The 23,197-nt window shown below is 42.5% G+C and overlaps 1 protein-coding gene across 1 annotated transcript in view; it reads left to right on the top strand.

Annotated features, from left to right (window-relative positions):
- The first annotated feature begins 3,029 nt into the window (after nucleotides 1-3,029).
- The window catches only part of PDXK (pyridoxal kinase), a 39,772-nt gene continuing 19,604 nt past the window's right edge, over nucleotides 3,030-23,197 (top strand). Inside the window, exons 1-2 of the mRNA XM_033147114.1 lie at nucleotides 3,030-3,202; nucleotides 21,858-21,912. Coding sequence (XP_033003005.1) covers nucleotides 3,110-3,202; nucleotides 21,858-21,912 — 148 coding nt within the window. The 5' untranslated portion in view covers nucleotides 3,030-3,109. The remainder of the gene's footprint in view (nucleotides 3,203-21,857; nucleotides 21,913-23,197) is intronic.

Below are 23,197 nucleotides of genomic sequence, written 5' to 3' on the forward strand. Positions count from 1 at the left end.
GTACCGTACTTAGCTTCAGCTTGTTGGGGGACTCCAGTATGACAGCCACAGTGTGGTGGTAGTGGGATGCACATCAATAACAAGAAGTCTAATGACATTATCAGCAGTGAGAGAAAAAATGGGAGGTTGGATAGTTGTACCAGGCTTAATTATGTCCACTTGAAAAGTAGTGAAAACAAAATAAAAAATAAAAAAATCATTCCAGTAGCACCTTAGAGACCAACTAAGTTTGTTCTTGGTATGAGCCTTCGTGTGCATGCACACGAAAGCTCATACCAAGAACAAACTTAGTTGGTCTCTAAGGTGCTACTGGAATGATTTTTTTTCTTTTTTACTATGGCAGACCAACACGGCTACCTGCCTGTAATTGAAAAGTAGTGGAATGCTTTTAAAGCAGCAGAATGGCATCCCATCCTACTTCAAGCACTCTTTCTCTAGTTTCCCCTCTTTATATACAGTATTTTGATTTCTCTTATCATAATAATAACACTGCAGCTAGTATAATTAATCAAATGATTTCATGCAAAGTTGCACCTCTTTGTTGACTCCAGCAAACCAAACTGTACAGTTGCAAAGCTAAAAAAACATAGCTGGGTCCAGAGGCAAGTGGTGCACATTTTCCCCCAAAACTGAATCAAAGCCAAAGGCACTGAGTTTAAACATAACAAATGAGTCACAGAGAAGAAGAAACAAACAGCGGGGGGGGGGGGGGGGGGAGTTGCACAGATTTTATTTTACAGTCAAACATAAACAAAATGCTAATCTCACAAAAAATGTATTTTAGTTTCCACCCCTACCTTGTATCAACATCTTAAAGGTTTTCCATATAAATTATTGATTTTAAATCAGAAGTTAACACTTTTTCAACAGCTAGGAAATTATAATTGTACAGTGGTACCTCAGGTTACATACGCTTCAGGTTACATATGCTTCAGGTTACATACTCCGCTAACCCAGAAATAACGCTTCAGGTTAAGAACTTTGCTTCAGGATAAGAACAGAAATCGTGCTCTGGCGGTGCAGCGGCAGTAGGAAACCCCATTAGCTAAAGTGGTGCTTCAGGTTAAGAACTGTTTCAGTTCCGAGAGCACATCGTATAGCATGCGTTGAGTTGGGATTGATAAATGGAAAGGGTACTGTGGTGCATGTATAAACGTATGTGGGTGCAGGCATTTGTCATACACATATTGTGATGTCTGGAACATATATGCTGGAGGATACAGAAGCAGTTAGGCTTTTAGTGCAATTACTGGAGCTCAGACAATAATTTGTTTCGGAGTACTGCCAATTAGTAAATCTACTATCCATGAGCAGTGGTAAGTAGGCTGTGTGGGCGTATGCTCTCATAAATCAGATTTAATAAAAATATAAGATAAAGGATACAAATCAGAGAATACCATTTATATCATAGCAAATGCTCACTTGCCATTGATGAGTAAGAACTGGCCCTATATGAGCAGGAAAAGTTTATATAAATTGGATGAAAATGTGCTCATGTTCTCTCTTGACCATCATTGCTATACAGAGGATTTTTTTTATTCTGTTGTGGTCTTTTGTAGGTGTCTTTATGGTAGCTGGTTTGAGAAAAAAAGTGGGGTATAAATTCTAAAATGCATTGAGAAATCTGTAGGGAATAAAATTAGAATGACTTTGCTGGATCATACCACAGATCCATCCTGGCCAGCCCACTGTCATCTCCAAGGAATATTGCAACAGAATAAGATAGCTATTCCCCAGTGACTGGTAATGGGAAGTGTACATACCAGGGCTAACAGACATTGACAAGTAGCAACTGCAACAAAATGTTGCAGTTTTTCTCTCTCTTTTTTATTCTATTTTTTTCTGTATTCCTGCAAACATTGCCCCTCCCCGCAGCCTATTGATACCTTTGTATTTTGCATGGGTAGTGCTGTTTTGGCCACATAACAAATCCAGAACCTGAAAAATGAATTGGCTTTCTGTGTGTTTTAGTCTATAAATTTCTCCCGTGTGCACGTCCTTTTGCGGTCACAGTAACTTTGCTGTGTACCTCTTTTGATGCCCAACTGTCATGGGCAAGCATCTCATCGTTTTCACGCGTGCCTCTCCTAACTGGGATGTGCATTTAAGTGGGAAGCGGAGCCCACTGCGAGAATTATTCCTCCTGCTGGTCGTGGCTGCTTGTGTCTCGCTGTTGGCCATTTTAGGAGTCTTTATAGCGATTATGTAGAAGCTGGAGACTTGCCTCTCTTTGCTGTCGTGCCCACGGAAAGGGTCCAGTAGGGCTTGGGGCCTCTCTACTGTACTGGGAAGAGGGAACCGCTGCTCAACGACAAATCTTAAACCACAAAAGCGCCTTGAATAACTGACAGCAGCTTTCGTTGAGCCACGGCCTTTCGTATGAGGCGGGGGCTTCAGCCCACCAGAGCTTCTGGAGGCGCCAGCAATCTGTCAGTCTTTTCAAGGTGGGGCGCGCGTGCCACAAAGCTCGCTCCCCCCCCCAAACATGTTTGCTTCTGCCCTTACGGGCAGCGCGTAGGAAGGCGGGCGGGCTGGCTGGGGTTGGGAAGCCCTTCACCGGGGGCGCATCTCGCGCGCAGCGTTCCTCCTCCTCATGCCCCTCAGGGAGGCGGGCAATCGCGCGCGGGCGCAGAAAGCGTCGCACGTGGGCGGTTCGCCCGTGGTTCCTCCTTCCTTCTCCCCCCTCTTCATCCTCGCCCACCCCGCACTAGGCTCGGCCTACGGGGGCAGGTGGCTCCTTGCACGCGCCGTCCCCCCTCCCTCCCTCTGCTCGCTGGGCGGCGTGTGCGGGTGCCTTTAAATTGCTTTCGCGGGAGCTGCCGCCTGCTCAGTCTCATCTGTGATGTAAGAAGAGACTTTTAGGTGTCTGCGCCGATCGCCTGACTTTATTTTCTTTTTTTTCTCCCCCTTCCCCCCTTCCCTCCTGCCGCCGGTTCTCCTGCTCGCTCTCCGCGCTGCTGTCCTTGGCCGCCCTGCTGCTGAGGCGGATTTGCAAAGCCGCCGCCGCCGCCGCCGCCGCCGGGTCCATCCCGCCCCGAGCTGCGCTGTCCTGGGCGCAGAGGGCGCGCGACTTCCCGGTTCCTCGCTCAGCCGCCGCGGGTGCGCAGGCATGGAGGAGCAGCCGGAGTGCAGGGTGCTCTCCATCCAGAGCCATGTCGTGCGCGGCTACGTGGGCAACAAGGCGGCCACTTTCCCCCTGCAGGTAGGTGCGCATGTGTGCGTGTGCATGTGTGCGTGCGTGTCAGAGAAGAGACAGAGGGCAAGCCTGAGGGGACACAACTGAGCAGGCGGCGGCGGCGGCGGCGGCAGGTGGCTCCTCCTGCCGTCTCCAAGGCTGCCTGAGGCGCGCAGCAAAGACCAGCGAGGTTGTGGCTCCAGCGTCCACGGAGGGCGCCTAGGACACTCGTCGGGCGGCCTGGCTGTACGCAGAGACTTGCCTTTCCCAGTCCAGAGGGAGCTGTGGGGCTTAGGCGTGTAGTGATTCTTTCCCGCCCCACCTCTGTCTCTAGGCGAGGCTCTGCCAAGGAAGCCCCTCCTGACACAAGCCTCAGCCTGTGCATCAGGAGAAGATGAGGGAGAGGTCGGAGAAAGCGCCCCTTCTTCGGGGATGGGGTGTTTTTGGGGTGGAATGTACAGTGCATATATATTTTTAAAGAGCGGCTGCCTTCAGGCAAGTTCCTAACCGCAGCAGCGCCTGCCAAGTAGGGCGAGGGTCAAAGAAATATACCGAGAGAAAAACAAAACGAAGACGCACCCCGTGTCAGATTCTAAGCTCTGGGGAACGATGGGAAGTGTCAGCGATGGCGAGGTTTCTTGGCCATGACTCGCCCTTCCCGTTAAAAATAAATAAATGTTTTCATTTGGGTATCTTCAAAGGCTTTCCAGGCTCGGTCCTGCAGCTCCCCTGAACGTAATGAAGAGCCACCACTTTAAAAATACAGAACCAAGTACAGTATGTTATAATTCCGAATCTGGCTCTTTTCCTTCAGTTGTTGTTGGCTTGTCTATGTTAACAGGCCCTTTTTTGGTGTTGCTGATTTTCATGGTATATTCATAAGGTGCTGGCCAGTGTTACTACATAGCACCAACAGGAATGCAAAGTACAGTATGTAGAAACAACAACAACTGAACTGTTAACAGTGATTGTTTAGGCGATGTTTTAATGACAGTTAGACTTCATTGAGGAACACCTTGTTTCCAGGTAGAGGTCGGGATTTTTTGCGACTTACAGTGCTGTCCAGCATGTTTTAGAATGTAGCTTCAAACCATTTTTCAAATGCTGCATAATTACATTTCCTAAAATAGCTGTGATAAAATGCAGTATTTCTGCCTGTCATGTGATTCCCAAAGAATCAGAAAAGAATGGTCACTTCATAAGAAATGTTGCACACAGCTAATTGATTTTTGCACTGCATCAAGCATATTGCACAGGCAGCAACAGAAGTAAATAATGAGTAACCTCACCATGCAATACTGTAAGATGAGTAACCTGTTCCCAAAGGAATTTGTCCAGCTGAGCACAGGTCAGTAGGTTCATCACACACAGAGAGCTCAAAGCTAAAGCAGATACTAGGGTTGGATTTTTGAATTATATAGCCTGCCATTGTCCCAGACTACTTGCGCTAACAAAGGATAAACTTCTTTTTTTGTAGTATCTCCATTTCCCATTATATGAAAAAGCCATTTAAATACATTTGCAGTACAAGTCTGTACATGTTTATTCAGAAGTAAGCCATAGTGTGTTCAATGGGGTATTCTCCCAGATAAATATGGATAGGATTGTAGCCTTAAAAAACCCATCATTTGTTTACAGCTACTGCTTCAACTGTAGCAGACATACAAAAAGAAACAAGCTACCACTGCAAATTTCAGTGGGGGGGGGGAATCCTAAGAGTTATCCCAAATCATTATCTTTTATCTTGCCTTCAGCATATATACCGGTACTTGCCTTGTCTCAGTCCACCTGTTGAATTAAGCTTCTGACTATGATAGCACAAAAACACTAGATTGCCTTTGTGGTGCTTTAAGCACCTCTCATTTTATGGCTGCAAACCCATAGAGCTGTTCTTCTGGAATTCATCCTAGGCTAGGAACCTGATGAAACATCACCAGCAGAAAGTTGCCATGGTGAAGATTAAGCATTTTATTAGCCACTGTAAGCCTATGAAGGGATTATTTTAAATTTTTAAGTACCCTAGAAATGCTGTGAAATGCAATTCAGTGTGCTGGTGTCTGTCCTCCCAAGTTGTGTCTGTATTAACTGAACAAAAAAAGAGATCTAAATGTGTATCTGCCTCTTCACTTTTAACAAAGTTTTAAAATAGCTCAGGTGTGGAAGGGAAATAATTTGCTGGGCAGGGAACCATAGCTTGATGGTATAAGACAGTTACTATATGCAGAAGGTCCCAGATTGAGTCCCTGGGATTTCCACTTGAAAGGCGATTATATAAAATATGGGTTTGGGTTTGGGTTTGTTTGGGTTAAACGTGAGTCACAGGTCTGGAAAGTAGCCGTGTTGGTCTACCGTAGTCGAAACAAAATAAAAAAATATCCTTTCAGTAGCACCTTAGAGACCAACTATGTTTATTATCGGTATGAACTTTCATGTGCATGCACACTTCTTCAGATACCAGAAGTGTGCATGCACACGAAAGCTCATACCAATAACAAACTTAGTTGGTCTCTAAGGTGCTACTGGGAGGTCTGGAAAGGTTGAAGATCACTGATGTAAGGAAGAGTCATTGTCAGAGTAGAGACAACAGTGGGCTAGGTCAGGGGTCAGCAACCTAAGGCCCATGGGCTGGAAGCAGCCTGCGGAGGTTGTTTGACCAGCCCACGAGCCGCCCATGAACCGTGTTGTCCACTTGCGTGCTGCGCTAAACCGGCAGGAACTCACTTCCGCGGTGCCAAAAATCATGCAGGTGCCGGAAATTGTGGGTGCACGCGAGCGATCCGGCCCACAGAGGGATCTCTGCGGGACTGATCCAGCCCAGGCAAGATAAACCTTGCTGACCCCTGGGCTAGGTGGACAAATCATCTGACCTACTATAAGGCAGCTTTCTATGTTCCTTGTTACTGATCATTAGTAAATAATTGCTCTGGCCCTTCTTGCAAGCATAGAACATAATGTACTTGGACTTATGATGGAAGTGCAAGGTTGGAGAGAGGGATTCACATTTTTCCAGAAACAGCAAGTTGTTTTTTTGTGACTTCTGGTTTATGCACAAGCTTCACTTTTTGCCTGGTACTCAGCATTGTCAACTCTGATTAGCAGTCAAAAGCAGCACCAACCTCCTGGTCAAAATATATCCAACACCCACTTTTGCTTTTCTCTGCCAATCACTGTAGTGCTTGAGCCTTTGAAAGACCAGTGATAATATCTCTTTCCCATGCATTCTCTGGTGTCGTTTACTGTAAGGAAATTAATTTGGGGAGGTATAGAAATACAGGCCAACTGAGGCAAATTTCAAATATGCTGCATGCTTACAAGGAAGCAACTGCTATTGAATCCTGCCGAAATGACCTTTGTAACCCAGAATTTATTTATTTTTTTCAGATTATGTTTGTGGAACCTAGCAATGCTATTGCTTGTTTCATTGCCAAAGCTAAGAGCTATTTAGGGTTGATCCACACATTGTGAAGCATCTCATTGCACATCCTCCTAGGACTGTGACTTCAAATGCAGGTGGAGGATTGCATGATGAAATGCTTCCCTCAGGCTAAAACCTCATTCTGTAGACAGCTAGCATGTCAGGGAGAAGGGTTTTGATATTTTCCGATATTGTTTCTCTGCCTGTGATTTCTGAGTATTGCCATTGTTATATCACCAAATTAATATCAGCATTTCATTAAGAATTGTGCTATTATTTGTGAACTAAAGTAAACCAGGATCAGAGAGCATGTAAAGGAAGTGCTGGGACTCTTAAGAGGCCAGGGAACTAAGGGAGCAAAGTCTACTTTCTATGTGATGAATTTCTTGCATTGTCACTACAGAGAACAACGGCCGTACTTGAGCAGTTACCAGTATTTAGAGGATGTTATAAGAATTTTAAGGTTTAAGATAGAACAAATATTTATAAATGCACACATATCTAAATATATGAACCATGTGTCTGAAATAGTATGGGAGAGCAATCCTGAAGCCATTTTGACTCTCCCAATGACCTCAAATATTCCTCTGCAGTAAGAGAGGCAAATGGGGAAAGCCTTCCCATTGTCTTTTTGCTTGCAAATCGTGTCTTTAAGGGCGCATTTGTGTATGATTAGGGTGAGCCTGTGACCTGCATTCAGGAACTAAAGTATTAACCATCACAAAATAATGGCCACACTGCCCAAGTAATGCAGACTGGCCAGGTATTGCAATCAGTGACCATTATCAGGTATCCTGGCAGACAGGATTTCTGCTGTAGACCGCCTCCTTCTGTGATGTATGTATGATGCTTTTGGGGGGGGTCTTGGGCTACAGGGTGGGCAATTTCAGAAGTCTATATAAGGGCTTGCGTACCATTGTTCAGGGTTCGCCTTCCTCCTGTGTGTGGTGGGTGGGGACCCTGTTGCAACAGTTCCTTGAATAAAGATCAGGCTTAGTAGCCGCTTTGCTTTTCAGTTTACTCTGGTTGGCCTCTGTTATTTCTCCTACCAATAGAGAACCCACTTAAGGACTCTTATAAGGGCTCTGGAATACCCCATAAGGGAAAGGGAGCAGCTTTTCTTAAAACAAGGATAAATGTGAATATCTGTCACAAATCGTTGTGTTAGTAGAAGCTGTGCTGAGACACTGTGAATAGATGGAATGTACCAAAGTATTTGGAAGAAACCTGCATGAAGCTGCACATGCAGGCAGATTAACAGCAAAAGCCCTGCAGTGTGTCCCTTGGCAGGAGGGAACACAAGACAGGGCCTTTTCAGTTGTAGCAATGACCCATAGAGTGCCTTTTGCAGAGGAGTCTGCATAGCTCCTTTGCAACTTACAACTTCACAAGCAGTGAAGACTTGACTTTTTCAATAGGCATTTGGACTGAGTTAAATTAATTCTGGATTGTTTTGTGCTCTCTATATACTGGTATATTTTGCTTCCTGCAGGTTGTTGTCTGAGTTCTGTTTTGTGGGGTTGGAGGAGGTTTTGGGGGGGTGAGGGTGATGGCTGCTTTTACTTTCTGATTGTATTTATTGTTGGTGTAGTTAGCCTCCATGAGGGTCTTTTAGCTGAAAACTGGAGCAGAAATGTTTTAATAAATACATAAAGGGTGACATTTGTTGATGTGAAAAAGGCCAAAGCTTTTCAGAGCCACTGAAAAGTAACAATAATACATAAAAATGGGGCAGAAATATGAATGAAATTAAAACACTTTATAAATAAACACATCAACTTAAAAGGTGTGACGAAATTTGTCTAGCACCAAAAAGACATCATACTGGGGGCAAGGTGAACCACTCCCCTTGGAGGAGAGTGCCATAGTTTGGGGCACCAGATCTGAAAAGACCCATCTCTTGGGTCTCCCTCCCATCTGTGTTCTGAAAGTGAGCATGGTCAAATAAAGGCCTCCAAGGAACATCTTAATGGCTGGATATATTCATTTAGCTGGATAGGTTCAGGTGGTTGTTAAGGCAGCCTGGTGCTAAGTCATTTCGTACCACAACTTCTGGTTATACCATGGCATGTATCCTGTGACTGAACTCTCAAACAGTCCCAGAAAATTTGACATCAGCGTAAAAGGTAAAGGGTTCCCTGACCATTAAGTCTAGTCACAGACGATTCTGGGGTTTGCGGTGCTCATCTCGCTTTACTGGCCGAGGGAACCGGCGTACAGCTTCTGGGTCATGTCGCCAGCATGACTAAGCTGCTTCTGGCGAACCAGAGCAGTGCACAGAAATGCCGTTTACCTTTCCACCGGAGCGGTACCTATTTATCTACTTGCACTTTGACATGCTTTCGAACTGCTAGGTTGGCAGGAGCAGGGACCGAGCAATTGGGGGGGGGGGTTTACCCTGTCACGGGGATTCAAACCGCTGACCTTCTGATCGGCAAGCCCTAGGATCTGTGGTTTAGACCACAGCGCCACCCGCGTCCCAACCTCAGCATAGCTCTGTAGTATTTTTGCAGTTCACCACTATACTGGTGCAAACATACTGTATGTTACTGGTATATGGAACAGTATTTTCACATCAGGATGTAGTGCAGACCCCTTTATTCCCCTTTGATTCTCTTCTTAGGGGAGAGGCTGTAGCCTGGTGATAGAGCACACACATTTCATGCAGAGGGTCCTAGGCCAAATCTCTGACATAATCCAGTTTTAAAAAGGAGAGTCGGAATGGACAGTACTGGGATAGATGAACTAAGGTCTGATCTTGTGTAAGACAGCTTTTAACTGGGCATAAGATGATGTATAGTAGCATCATGCTACCTCATTTTAGTTTTACTTTAAGTTTGTTTAAAAAAAACTTATAAAGTGACTCTGAATGTACCTTGGGGAAAGAATGGGCATTTTTATAGGGCACATTACAGAGTGTTTCACTTGCGGTGTCTAGTTAATCCTTACAACAGATTTGTACAATAAAGCATTGTTATCCATGTATTGCAGATAGGGATATGAAACAGACATAGGTTATTTTGACTACCTAGCCAGTTTGCATGTTGATAAAGGCTTTAGTAATAGAGAGAAAGATAAATATGTTTTTCTGATGGAGGAAGTTCTATAGTATTTTGCTTTCAGCCTTGAATATCTGTGATGCTCAGGCATCTTGCCAGCCCCTGCCATCTGGACCAATTATGAATGGAATAGAGGCAGAACCAGTGTTACCTAAATATTCTGCATATTTCATTAAGAACACGTTTCATTTGCCACTTAACTGAGTTTTGAGGACCATTCTCTTTATTGATCAGAGACCACATGGCTTTAAAATCTGCTCTGGGTAAGTGTCTCCATATTAGGAGAGAGAGATTTCTTTTCCACCAGAGGATAATCATCATGCAAGTCAGTACTGGAGCAGACGTCAGAGCATGCCAGTATATGCTCTGATGCAATGTAGAAGCTGTGAAGCTAATCTGTCCTCTCTAGTGGCAGCTGTTTCTGATGGCAGTGGTCTTTCTGAGCAGTGGAACCTCTGTAGGCTAAATTGCCCTGAATCACAAATGAAAGATGTTTCAGCATTCTGAGTCATGCTGACGTTTCACTCCTATTTATAGAAGGCATGAAAGCTGTTTTAAAAATCAAAATGAACAGTAGTAAAGAGGTAAAAAAAAAAAAATGAGTGAAACCAGCAGTGGTGATGAAGGGACAGCAGCCACTACTGATGCCACAAGACTATTTGCCCATGTTTGCAAGCAAAACCACTGGTGTGTGCAAACTATGAGGTTATTTATCAAATTACCAGCATGTTTATCTTCTTTATTGCACTGTGGCAAACAAACAAATGTGTCCATTGTAGCAAGACCCAACTTTTATTTTAAGCTAAAATATAGTTATACCGGTACTTGCTTTTTACATGAGGATACCTGGCTCAGCAGTTGTCAGGGGTTGTTTTTTTCCAGCCAGCACTCACTGGAACTCAGTTCCGGCACCTCTCAAGTGGGCGCCATTGGCATTCTAAGAGAATGAGGGATGCGTTCATGGTGAGTTATGGCATCTCTTTTTAAATAGCACTGGCAGTTGGATATGGGAATCTTTGGACCGCAGGAATTCACAAGCTGTACCATGAATCAGCAAGTGTTGTGTGGCTGCAAAGAAAGGTAGTGAGAGTTTAGGCTGTATTAACAGAACCAAATTTTCCAAGTCATGAGATGTGATAGTTCCACTTCATTCCACATTGGCTGGATCTTGTGGAATATTATGCCCAGTGCTGGGTGCAGCAGTTAAGAAAGCTACAGACAAATTAGAACAGATTCAAAAAAAGATAATGAAGATGGTCAAGGGTACGCAAAACAATTCTTATGAAGATAGCTTAAAGGAACTGGGTACGTATATCTTATCCTACAGAAAAGACAGAGATAGAGTCATGTTAGCATTCTCAAAAGTGCTGAAGGGCTGTCTCATAGAAGAGAGCAAAGGCTTGTTCTCTGCTGCTCCAGAAGCAAGAGTAGATCTAATGAACTTAATAGTGATGGATTTGGGCTGAGCATTAGGAGAAGCTTCTTAATGGTAATAACAGTTGGACTTTTAGGGCTCTCACTTGCTGGGAGCAGAGGTTGAAGAGCCACCTATCAGGGATGCTCTAACTCTCTATTTCCACATTGAGTAGAATGGTGTTGGACTAAATTGCCTACAACAAGCCCACCTCCAGCTCTGTGTCTATGACTCTCCTGGGAACTACAGATTTCATTTATTATGCAGTGGACGGTGTGCATAGTTGGGATTAAACGGGTGTGCAATCCTTGTTGAAATCACCATTCAGTCATGGAACTCTTTGGCTGAACTGTTGCCTCAGCCAATTCTGTTTCACAGAGTTGATAAAAGGATAAATAAAGATTAGAAAATGAAAAGCACTTGGGACTCTTCCAGCCATCCTCTTTACTGTGCATTCAGAATGATTTGTGCTCATGATGGTATTGGGCTGGTTATACATGACCCATTTTAAATAGCTTTTGTGCCTGTAAAACCTTTGAAACAGACATACTGCTTTGTTTCCAGTTGGTGCATGTCATAGAATCATAGAATGGTGGAGTTAGAAGGGATTTCTTGCTGCAATCCTCTAACTTCATGCCACAATGTTCTTGAGGGTTGTTGCAACAGAGATCAATGGTGCCCCTCCAGGTAGCAATAATGCAGAAGCATCATAGGACAACTAATAAACTGGAATGATGTGTGGATAGTTTAGTATAAATCCACTACTAATGAATTATTATTGAGTCACTGACAGGTTGTAGAATACACCCACAAAACACACGCTCCAGTTTGGAGGGGCCCTTTGTAGAAACTAGGTCTGTGCGCTGGATTTGGTTGAGGCCTAAACCCTGAGTCAAATTGGACTCATTTGAGTTGGGTTGTAACAACATTTGATTGCTACAGGTTAGGTTGAGTGGCCTAGAACCACCTGGGACTTTCGTCCTGGAATGTCCAGCAGGAAGTAGACATGAGCAAGAAAAAGGGGAAACCACAAAAAGGAGGGACCTACCAGGTGGCTGCCTCTTCACAGGAGAAGGTTGGAGGGGGTGCCCTTCCCTCCAGGCCTCTCCTCTTCCCTGCCCGCTGAAGCAGCAGCACCACACAAGATCTGACCCTTCCACTTAGAACCTGTTAATTGGGAAGATCTGATCCTGGGCAGTGCCAGTGCTGCTTCTTGGCAAGCAGCTTTCCTTGCTCATTATATAGCAGCAGCAGCACACAGAATTAGATCTTATGCTCCATTGTGAGTGGCTTCCCTATGAGTTCCTGGTTTGTGGGTAGGTTTCCTTGCATGTAGGGAAGCAGCTCATTAAGGAGCAGAACCACAGAGGATCAGATCCTCCCACTTAAGTAGCAGGATCTGACCCTTTGCATTGCTGGTGGGTGTTAAAATAGGATTCTGAAATCCCTTAGCACTGCCAAATTGCCTCAGGGATGAATATGAGTTGGGTGGCTGCTGTGGCAGCGCAGGCCAAAGTGGAATGATCCAGGGGCACAAATGGGGGCCACGAGACAGATAGGGTGTCCGTACAGAGCGCTAGAAGAAGAAGCAAACCCAAACTGACATAACGTGCAAAGTTCTCTGTCTCTACATCAGGGGTTCAAAGCTGCCCTTTATCGTTAGGGCACCAGACTTAATTTCACCTGATTGCTTTCTCACTCAGGTGCAACAAAGTAGTAATCAAATTCTTAAAAATCCAAGTGAAAACTTTACTTGGAGTGTGACACATTTGTTTTCTCACAGTCAGAAGCCTGTAGTAACACATTTCTAATTTCAGTTGGAGGAACATCTGCTATTTTCATAACAGCACCCTTGATCCAAATGTAGGGCTAGGAACATACCCTCAGAATTCAGAAGTACATGCTGGCTTTGCTCCTTAAACTTTAGCCTCAGGTTTCACACCTGTCAGCACAGCACAACCATGCTGTGGTCTGCAATACAGAATATTGTCTTTCAAGGGTTGTGGCCTTTTCCCATGTGCCCAACTTCCAGATACACATTTCAGGATGTTTTCTGACTGTGGATGCGACTATCTTTAATGTATATGTTGTTATAAGAAAAAACTGCTCCGTTTCCCTTATGGGGTATTCCAGAGCCCGTATAGAGTACTTAAGTGGGTTCCCTATCGGTAAGAGAAAAATAACAGAGACCAACCAGAGTATGTTGAGAAGCAAAGTGGCTAGTAAGCCTGATCTTTATTAAAGAAAATAAACTGTTGCAACAGGATCTCCACTCACCACACAGAGGAGGGAGAAGAACCCTGAACAATGGTGCGCAAGCTCTTATAAAGACTCCTGAAATTTCCCACCCTGTAGCCCCCACAAAACATCATACATACATCACAGAAGGAGGTGGTCTACAGAGAAATCCTGTCTGCCAGGATACCTGATAATGGTCACTGATTGTATTACCTGGGCAGTCTGGCTGTTCTTTTGTGATGGTGAATACCCGGTACTTTAGTTCCTGAATGCAGGTCACAGGCTCACCCTATTCATGCACAAATATGCCCTTAAGACACGATTGGCAAGCAAAAAGACAATGGGAAGGCTTTCTCCATTTGCCTCTCTTACTGCAGAGGAATATTTGAGGTCCTTGGGAGAGTCAAAATGGCTTCAGGATTGCTCTCCCATACTATTTCAGACACATGGTTCATATATTTTGATATGTGTGCATTTATGAATATTTATTCTATATTTGAGACCTTAAAATTCTTATAACATGTATATGTATTTCACACACCCCCAAAAAATCAACAGAATTTGGATTGTCAACCTTCCCCCCCCCCCCGAAGAATCACTGAGAAGGGAGGGATTGAAAGTGTTGCGCCAGACTCCATTTCCGTGCCCTGAAGCAGAGTGCCAGCAGGTCCTCTTTCACACCTCTGTGGCTTAGCAGCAAGATGAGTCAGTTGGCTCTCATCAGAGGGCTTCCTGGTCCCTTTCTCATTGCATGAATTTTGAAGCCGCACGGTTTGGTCTAGGTTCAAATACTTGTTCCTGAAGGTACAAAGGCAGGTCTCTTAGACGTAGCCTACTTTGAAAAGGGGATATAAAATATAAAATCAAAAAATCATTCCAGTAGCACCTTAGAGACCAACTAAGTTTGTTCTTGGTATGAGCTTTCGTGTGCAGATACCAGATCTTAAGAAGTGTGCATGCACATGAAAGCTCATACCAAGAACAAACTTAGTTGGTCTCTAAGGTGCTACTGGAAGGATTTTTTGATTTTATATTTTGTTTTGACTATGGCAGACCAACACGGCTACCTACCTGTATTTGAAAAGGGGGTGTGGGAATTATGCATACTTTCCCCAAGTGTTTCACTAACGTTTGCTGGACTATTGCAGCTGACAGTGCAGCTGAATGATTGACGTCTTGAGCTCCAGTGCTAAGGAGCATAAGACTGAGAACTTGGGTCCTTTGTTCTTTGAACAGCAGACACACAGGCTAAGCACAGTTTGTAAAGGTCTCTTCGTTTTAAAAGCAATTTGCCATGTATCTTGTGGGGGTGGGGGAACACACTGTTAAAGAAGAACAAGTCTGAACCCTTCCTTGGGCTCATTAAATAACTGTACAGTTTGTTGGATACTGGTCATTGACTTTATTGCTCCACATTTATACAACTACAAGAGTTTATTTTCTGTTTTCATGACAAGCCATAGATTTATACACAATAGTCATCATTTGCTGGTGGTTTTATAAATTCTCAAAGCTGCATAAAGTAAAACTGTTGAGAGTTAAATGTGGACTCCTACTTTGGACAACCATGACCTCTTCAGGGTCATAATAGAATACATGAATCAGCATTGTTTCCACTCTTACACCCTGAAATAGCTAACTCAATGCCTCTTGCCAGTGTGATGCATTATTGTTGCTTTGTTTCTTATCTTTAAGTCAATTGCCTACCCACTGTATTGCATTATTGCCCCGGGAATATATCTCCAAAATCTTAATGAGATTTTGGTACCTCACTGTATTCATTTCTTTCAAATACAGCTAAACTATGTAGTCCCATTATATAAGCTTGATGTGCTGTGCTAAATAATAAGAGAACAAGAGATACAAATTGAGTAGGACCAATTTATGATTGGTTGACCTATGCTGGCCATTATGTTCTACTCTGAGATTCCGCTGCATTTTTAAAGCAGCTTTATCTGAGGGTAACTCAGTTTTACAAAACGTAACAGGAGTCATGTTGACCCATAGGAAAAATTCATAATATTAGAGTAGTAGCAAACGGCTTCTTCTTCTTCTTCTTCTTCTTCTTCTTCTTCTTCTTCTTCTTCTTCAAGAATTCAAAAGAGGAGAATAGTAGAGATTCTGAAAGCTTGCACACTATTTTGTGATATTTTGAATGGCCTAAGATAAAGGTATTTCTCTAACATACCTTTTGAGTATTGTAAGTGTATTTCTTTTTAGCAATATTTTTAATAGTAATCCCCCCCTTTTAGGGTAGAATTTCCCAGAATGAGTCATGCCCCCCACAAATATATATATATGCTAATTAGAGACCCTCATGAACTCAATCCCAACTTTTCCCAGAACATGGCATCTGTTTTAATCTACTGCAGGGCCAGCTCAATGTTCATAGAACACTAGACACCTAAATTCAGTGGTCTAAAGTGGCCACCTCAGTCTATCTTAATAGTAGATAAGCAGATACACAAAGTGTTTTACATTTACACTGCAGCATTTAAATACAGCTTGTGCATCTTCTCTGAATGAGTTTCTCTTTGATGTCACAGCAAAAGTATTTGCTAGACAAATTCCATTGATCTTGCACAACCTCCTTGAATTTGATCCAGTTGTCTTCCTTCTTGTGTTCAGTTTATAGTTTTTTTCTTGTTTGGAGTGGAGGATCTTCGTAAAACTGCTGTGAAAATCACAATACTTTCTTTTTTAAAGGTAAAGGGACCCCTGACCTTTAAAGGTAAAGGGTCCAGTCGCAGACAACTCTGGGGTTGCGGTGCTCATCTCGCTTTAGTGGCCGAGGGAGCCGGCATACAGCTTCCGGGTCATGTGGTCAGCATGACTAAGCCGCTTCTGGTGAACCAGAGCAGCGCACAGAAACGGCGTTTACCTTCCCACCGGAGCGGTACCTATTTATCTACTTGTATTTTGACGTGCTTTCGAACTGCTAGGTGGGCAGGAGCAGGGATTGAGCGACGGGAGCTCACCCCGTCGCGGGGATTCAAACCGCCGACCTTCTGATTGGCAAGTCCTAACTTCTGTTGGACGCAACACTACTTGACTTGTACCACAATCAACTTGTACTTAAGATTGTTGTAGATTTAAAGGAAGAAACAATGGCATGCGAGTGTTTAATTTGAATGCAGCAGTGATTAGACTAGTTACAACAATGACAAAAATAACAAAGTCAGCATAGAGAATGAATTATTGGTGTTTTCATTTTGTTTTGGATTTGAATTCAAAGTGACAAGTTTTATCCTTTAAAAAGCACCATGCAAGTTTGATCTAGCCAGGTATGTTCTAGGTCAGGCATACGCAAACTCGGCTCTCCAGATGTTTTGGGACTACAACTCCCATCATCCATAGCTAACAGGACCAGTGGTCAGGGATGATGGGAATTGTAGTCTCAAAACATCTGGAGGGCTAAGTTTGCCTATGCCTGTTCTAATTCAAGATTCTTCCATTATTTCTTGCCAGTCGTGGGCCTTTAGTGAAAGAAGGTATTTATGAATGGCAAACCCCTCTTGCTGCCTTTGGCAGACAGAAGGGAAAAGCTGTTCATATGTGTGCTTTGCTGTCTTAAGGGTGACACCTGTTCAGAGTGTCCTAACTGGAATTTAATGTTGCTGTTCACATTTTTAAAAAGTTGCTAGCTCTGCTTCAGTGCTGAGGAATAAAGAGTTTCAATTTTCATACTTCTAAAAATGAGTTAGTGTGCCAATGAACAATTACAATTTCCATCCCCCTCAAGGTGGCAACCAAAACTGGGGTGGGGGGAATACAGAAGAAAAAGTTCTGGCTGAAGATATGAGACTCAGTAATCTCAGAATCCATTGTTAATCCTACTTGACAGCTGCTTAATCTGAAGAAGAAAAAAGTTCACATATTGAGATGCGCAGCTTAATAAGAAAGAAAGAAATCTCCTGTATCTGAAACCATTGTTGCTTTTAAAGCACAATAACTTTCAAATGGTTTGAGTGCTTTACTATAAAATTTTTGGCTTCTAAAGTAAAACCTTGCCTACAGGACAACACTTGGAACTCTAATGATTTGTGTAAAACTGCCTTGCACAAAGCTGTCTAATTGCATTTTGCAGTTCCTGTCTAGAAATTAACAACTAAGCTGCTATCCTGATAAACTGAAGACAGGCGTATTTGTTCAAATGCACTCTCTTAAATACTGTTCCTAATTTGGTGACGTGTATTGGAACACTTTGAGAACTTTGGAATGTTCCAGTAGAGGAGCTATGCTGTGTCACGATCCTGCAATGCAGTTGACATGCAATTAAGTGCCACTCTGCCTTGCAGCTTGCCACTTCCATCAGGGGACCAAGCAACTGAGATTAAAGCATCCTGTGGAATAAAACAAACTGTGGCATTACTTTGATTTGGAAAACAGTTTTTGATGTGGCTCTATTTTGTTTTTGTTGTTTTTTTTGCTCCATAACTTTTCAGCTGATTCTACAGAATAGTAAGCAGTAAGTGCAGTCTATCAACTTGGGATTTCAGAAGGAGTATCTTCAAAAGTTAATAATAATAAAAATATTTTTAGATGTTGCTAGTGCAGCCCCGAAAGATCAGTGCATGGATAACTTACCCATCCTTCCAAAGTTTAAGATATTCCTCTTTAACTTTTTTTGGTGAAGAGATGGAAAATTGGGAGCTTGTTTTGGGCATAGAAGTGACTAGTTTCATCTCATGATGCTGTTAAAGGTTGGTGGTACTTGGCTTGTAGTGTGCATTGTTGCTTTCAGTATTTTAATGCACTGCAGACATTGTTCATCTTGGCCCTGTGTGGTCTGCAGTCATCAGACTAGGTACTCAAATTAGCAAGTTTACTCATTGCTGAGATGGATGAACGTTTAAAAATGGGTTTGTAATTTTCTGAACAATTCTGTCAAAAGATATGTAATCTAGTCATGCGAGTCCTGTTGGGAAAACTACAACCTCCAGCTATCTGAAACAGATCACAATGAACCTATGCTTGGTACCGTGTTTCCCCGAAAATAAGACACTGTCTTTTTTTTTTTTCCCTCCAGAAAACACACTATGTCTTATTTTCGGAATATATCTTATTTTCAGGGTATGGCTTATATTGCGTAAATGCATAGAAATCCTGCTACGGCTTGTTTTATGGGTATGTCTTATTTTCAGGAAAACACGGTAGTATGATAGTGTTATCCAGTTATTACACAGGGTGGATGCCAGAATAGGTGGCTTGTAACAATAATTTTGAAATGAAGAAAATAATCCCTTTGCTGAAGGCTGCCCATCAAACGCAGATCTGACTACCTTCCCAGTCTTCAAATCAGCCATTCTCTTCTACCCTCCATACAAGTTGTACTACGGAAAAGCTGTTGCTTAGTAGAATGTTACATGTTTTGCAAGCAAAAGATCCCAGGTTCAACCCCTGACATCATCTCCAGATACGGCTGGGAGAAACTCCTGTCTGAAACCTTGGAATGCTACTCACAGTAATTGTAAACAATACTGAGCTAGATGGACTAATGCTTTGACTCTGTATAAGGTAGATCGCTGAGTTCATATGTTAAGTTATTGGAATTGGGAATATGAAGGGGGACTAGGCCGAAATGTTTTATTTATTTATTAAATTTCTATACCACCCTTCATCCAAGGATTGCAGGACACTGATGGTGGCAACGCTTCTCTGCCAGTGACCAATGCAGCAGGACACATGGCATCAAAGCAAGGAGTGTAGGCAGTGGCGGCAGCAGCAGGTATGGTGGTAGTGGCGGCGGCAGGGTGGCACTTCCGGTTTTGCCTCAGGTGGCGAAATGAGATGCATTACCCCTGTACTCATGAGATGGGTAGTGGAGATGGGTAGTGGAGATGGATCCTGGCTTGTATAGACTTGAGCTTGTGTATAGGCTTTCTCTATAGTTACAAACCTTTTGGATTGCATTCAGACACTGATATACGAGGCAATTTAAACCTGCTGTTGTACAACCAGTAAACGCTGTGGCTTACTTGTTTGGCTATCTGTATCTATTAGAAATCGCAGTAATGCATTCTTCTTGTTTCTAATGACTATTTAATCAAAGCAATAATTCATTGCAAAGTAGAGTGGTTTTTTTTTCCTTTGGTGGTGGCCAGCTTGTCTTTAAGATGGAGTTGGAATTTTAAGTAGCTACTATGGAAATGTTTTATCTTTTACAGTTCTTTACCACTTTGGCTCTGCAATTATTTCCTCAGCACTTTCTTTGTCTCCACTGTTGGTAAGTTGAAAAGATAGATAGATAGATAGATAGATAGACAGACAGACACATATTAGTTGAATTTCAAATAGTCCTTGAAGAAAGCGAGCTTGCATGGACTTATATAAAACACACACATCTTCCTATACTGCATGGAGCACATTGACTTCAAAACTGCATACAGTTTTGAGTGCATGTGTATGTGACAGGTGAAATATTCAGTGCCTGGCTAAAGGGCATTCATCACATTGCAACGGTCCATGAGGCAATCAGTGGTGATTTTGAGGTGGCCTTCACTGCATTTATCAGGCAATGACTATAGCTACTGCTTGCTTTAGTGAACCGTGACAAATGGTTACCAGCTTGAATTCTTTCTTCTTCAATTAAACTGTGTGAAATGACCATATGGATCCAGTTTCATAAGTGTTTGCTTATTCCACTCAGGCTTTTTGCTGACTTACATTATTCTAATTGCTCATAATGAGATTTCACTAGTAAAGGAGCTATACGAATGTTGATCACACAAGGAGCTTAAAAAATATTAATATCAGTAACTTTTAATACTGCATTTTAATAAACAATCAATTAGGAAAGCTGTACTGACTTGGGCCCTGATCTAGGAAAAGTCCACATATGTCACAATTAATATTAAGTGTGACTAATTTTTTCCTAGATTACAGGTGCCAGCATGTTGCACTCCAGATACTTTTGGGCTATAGCTCCCCTCGTGTTTATTTGTTTATTAAAACAAATAAACTTTAAAACTAGCCAAAATAAAATAAGGTACAATAAACCACAGAGCTCAAAAACAGCCTTTCTCCAAGTGCCATTTTGTCTCAACCTACCAGTATTTTTATTAAGTGTTGGACATTAATAAATATTATCTACCTACCTACCTACCTATTTAAAGTTTGTATGGAAATAGGTGGTCCTTCAGATATCCAGGTCCCAAGCTATAACGATCTCTTAGAGGTTATCAAATCAGCACTTTAATTTGGTCACAAACAAATAGGAAGCCAGTGGAGCTATTTTAACACTGGTGAGATGTTCCCTGTGGCTAGTACCAATTAGCTGCCTTGTTCTATACCAGTGTAGTCTTCGGACGTCAAATGCATTGCAATAGTCTCATTTTGAAGACTGTTGTGATCAGTACACAAACAAATCTCTTCCAGCTCTATGGTTCTGTGTTTTACTACAGTAATAACAGTTCACATTAGTTTTCCTTTGCTGGGAAGTGTCCAGGGGGCTATATATCCTACCATAGATGCTGTCAGGATATGTGTGCATGGGTGTCTTGGGCAGCCACATTCACACAGCTGCCCTTGTGAGAGCAGCTCTAATAAACTGCTGTTCCTATATATTAAAGCTAATGCAGCTGTGGTTGCAAAGAAGCAAGAAGCCAGCTTTATCAGTGGTTGCTGCAGATTCGTCCAATCTGTACACTTCCCTAGACCACAGAAAAAAAGATCTTGCAATCTGCTGATATTTTGTGAGTGAATCTGAGTATGAGTCTTACTTTAGTATGGCATAGCCTAGTTATGTGGCTTAAATTTACGTGAAGGGGCTACCCTATCATGCCAAGGAAGACACAATATCCCCCAGTGTACTGCGTGACTAGCAAAGCTTCAATTAAACTGCCAGCAAATTGCTTGAAAATGGATCATACACAATTATTTCTGCACTATTACTATTGTCTCCCTGTGACTCACTCTGCTGTATATAGTAGCTTTTATTTTGAAGACTATTTTATTCCTACCAAGAGAGGTTTGAGAGCAAATATATTAAATGTCAGATGTTTCCATCATATTTGCAGCCTGAGACTTAAGCAGTCGATGGAAATGTAGCATGCCTTGAAATATCAGATAAATATTTTCGGGGAGGGATTTTTTTGCATGTTGCGTCATAATTCTGTGCAATATCAAATATAGTCGCTGCAAAGGAATGCTGTTTATTAGATTTTGCACCCTTACAAAATATTAATGTTTGCTGTAAACAACCTTTCCTCATCCTCCAAGAGTTTCCCCTTTTAGGCCCTTGGGGTCCTGAGAACTGCACATTCATATTTTCTACCTTTTTCTCTTCCTGTCCTTATCATTGCTGTAATATTGTCTTTACAGGTTTTCCCTGTTTACCTTCTATTTTATTTTATTCATCAGTATCTTTCAACTGTGTGTGTTGGCAGAAGAAGGGAGACTTCCAGCAGAAGCATTTTATTATTTATGGGTTTGCTTAATTACCCAGCTTTTAGAAATCAACATACTGTACTTAAATGCATAGTGGCCACAGAAATATGTTGCTACCCTAGAATAAGGAGGAATTTTGTTTATAAGTATTATTTGGTTTTTTTGCAGGTTTTGGGCTTTGAAATAGATACTGTAAACTCTGTCCAGTTTTCAAATCATACAGGTAAGTATGTACATATATCTATTCTCTTGAGATGCTTTTATTTTACGGAAAAGGGGATGGATATTCCCAGTGAAGGGATGCAGAAAGTGGAGTCTCCCAAGGATCGGTATTGGGACCTGTGCTTTTTAACTTGATTATAAATGGTTTAGAGTTGGGGGTGAGCAGTGAGGTAGCCAAGTTTGCTGATGGTACCAAATTATTCATAGTAGTTAAAACTAAAAGTGGTTACAAAGAGCTCCAAAAGGATCTCTTTGAACTGAGTCAGTGGGTGGTAAAATGGCAAATGCAATTTAGTGGTAAGCAAGTGTAAAGAGATACACATTGTGGGGGGGGATCTTAATTTCAACATATACACACATGGAATCTGAACTTGTGGTGACTCACCAGGAATAAGAACTTTGGGTCAAAGTGAATAGCTCAGTGAAGATGTTGACCAGTGTGTGACAGCTGCTAGGAATCCATGCTAAGGGATCATTAGGACACGGAATAAAAATAAGCCAACATCATAATGCCATTATACAAATCTATGGTGCGTGTGATTGCACTTGGAATACTGTCTACAGTTCTGGTTGCCTTACCTCAAAACAGCTATTGTAGAGCTGGGAATGGTGCATTAAAAGGCAACTAAAATGATTAAGGGGTTGAACTGAAGGTTACAAAATTTGGGGCTTTTTAGTTTGGGAAAAATATGAAGGGGGCATGAGAGAGTTGTATAGAATTAGACATGGTGTGGAGAAAGTAGATAGCAAAAAGCTTTTCTCCATATCTAATAATGCTAGAACTGGAAATGTTGGAAGATTCAGGGCAGACGAAAGGAATTATTATGGAATTCTCTCTCACAAGAGGTCTTGATGGCCACTAACTTGGATGACTTGTAAAGAGGGTTCGACAAATTAATGGAGGAAAGGGCTGTGCTCTGCCTCCACTCCCGGAGGCAGCATGTCTGAATACCATTGTTGGAAATTGTAGGTGGAGAAAGTGCTGTTGGTCTCAGGGCCTGCTTCCCTATAGGGAAACTTTTGACCTGCCAGATGTTGTAAACTGCAATTCCCATCATCCTTGGAACTATTGGCCATTCTCTCTGGGGTGTAATTCTGCAACATCTGGAGGACCAAAGGTTCCCCAAACCTACCATAGGTACATATGAAATCTACTGTGAGAGGATGCTGTTGGATTAGATGGGCCTCTGACCCGGTCGGGCAGGTTCCTCTGGCATTCTTATGTATAATCCTATATAAATGTTGAGAATACAAAACACTCAGGGACCATTCCTAACTCCCCAATG

The sequence above is a fragment of the Lacerta agilis genome, chromosome 4, assembly GCF_009819535.1.
Source record: "Lacerta agilis isolate rLacAgi1 chromosome 4, rLacAgi1.pri, whole genome shotgun sequence".
Taxonomy (NCBI): Eukaryota; Metazoa; Chordata; class Lepidosauria; order Squamata; family Lacertidae; genus Lacerta; species Lacerta agilis.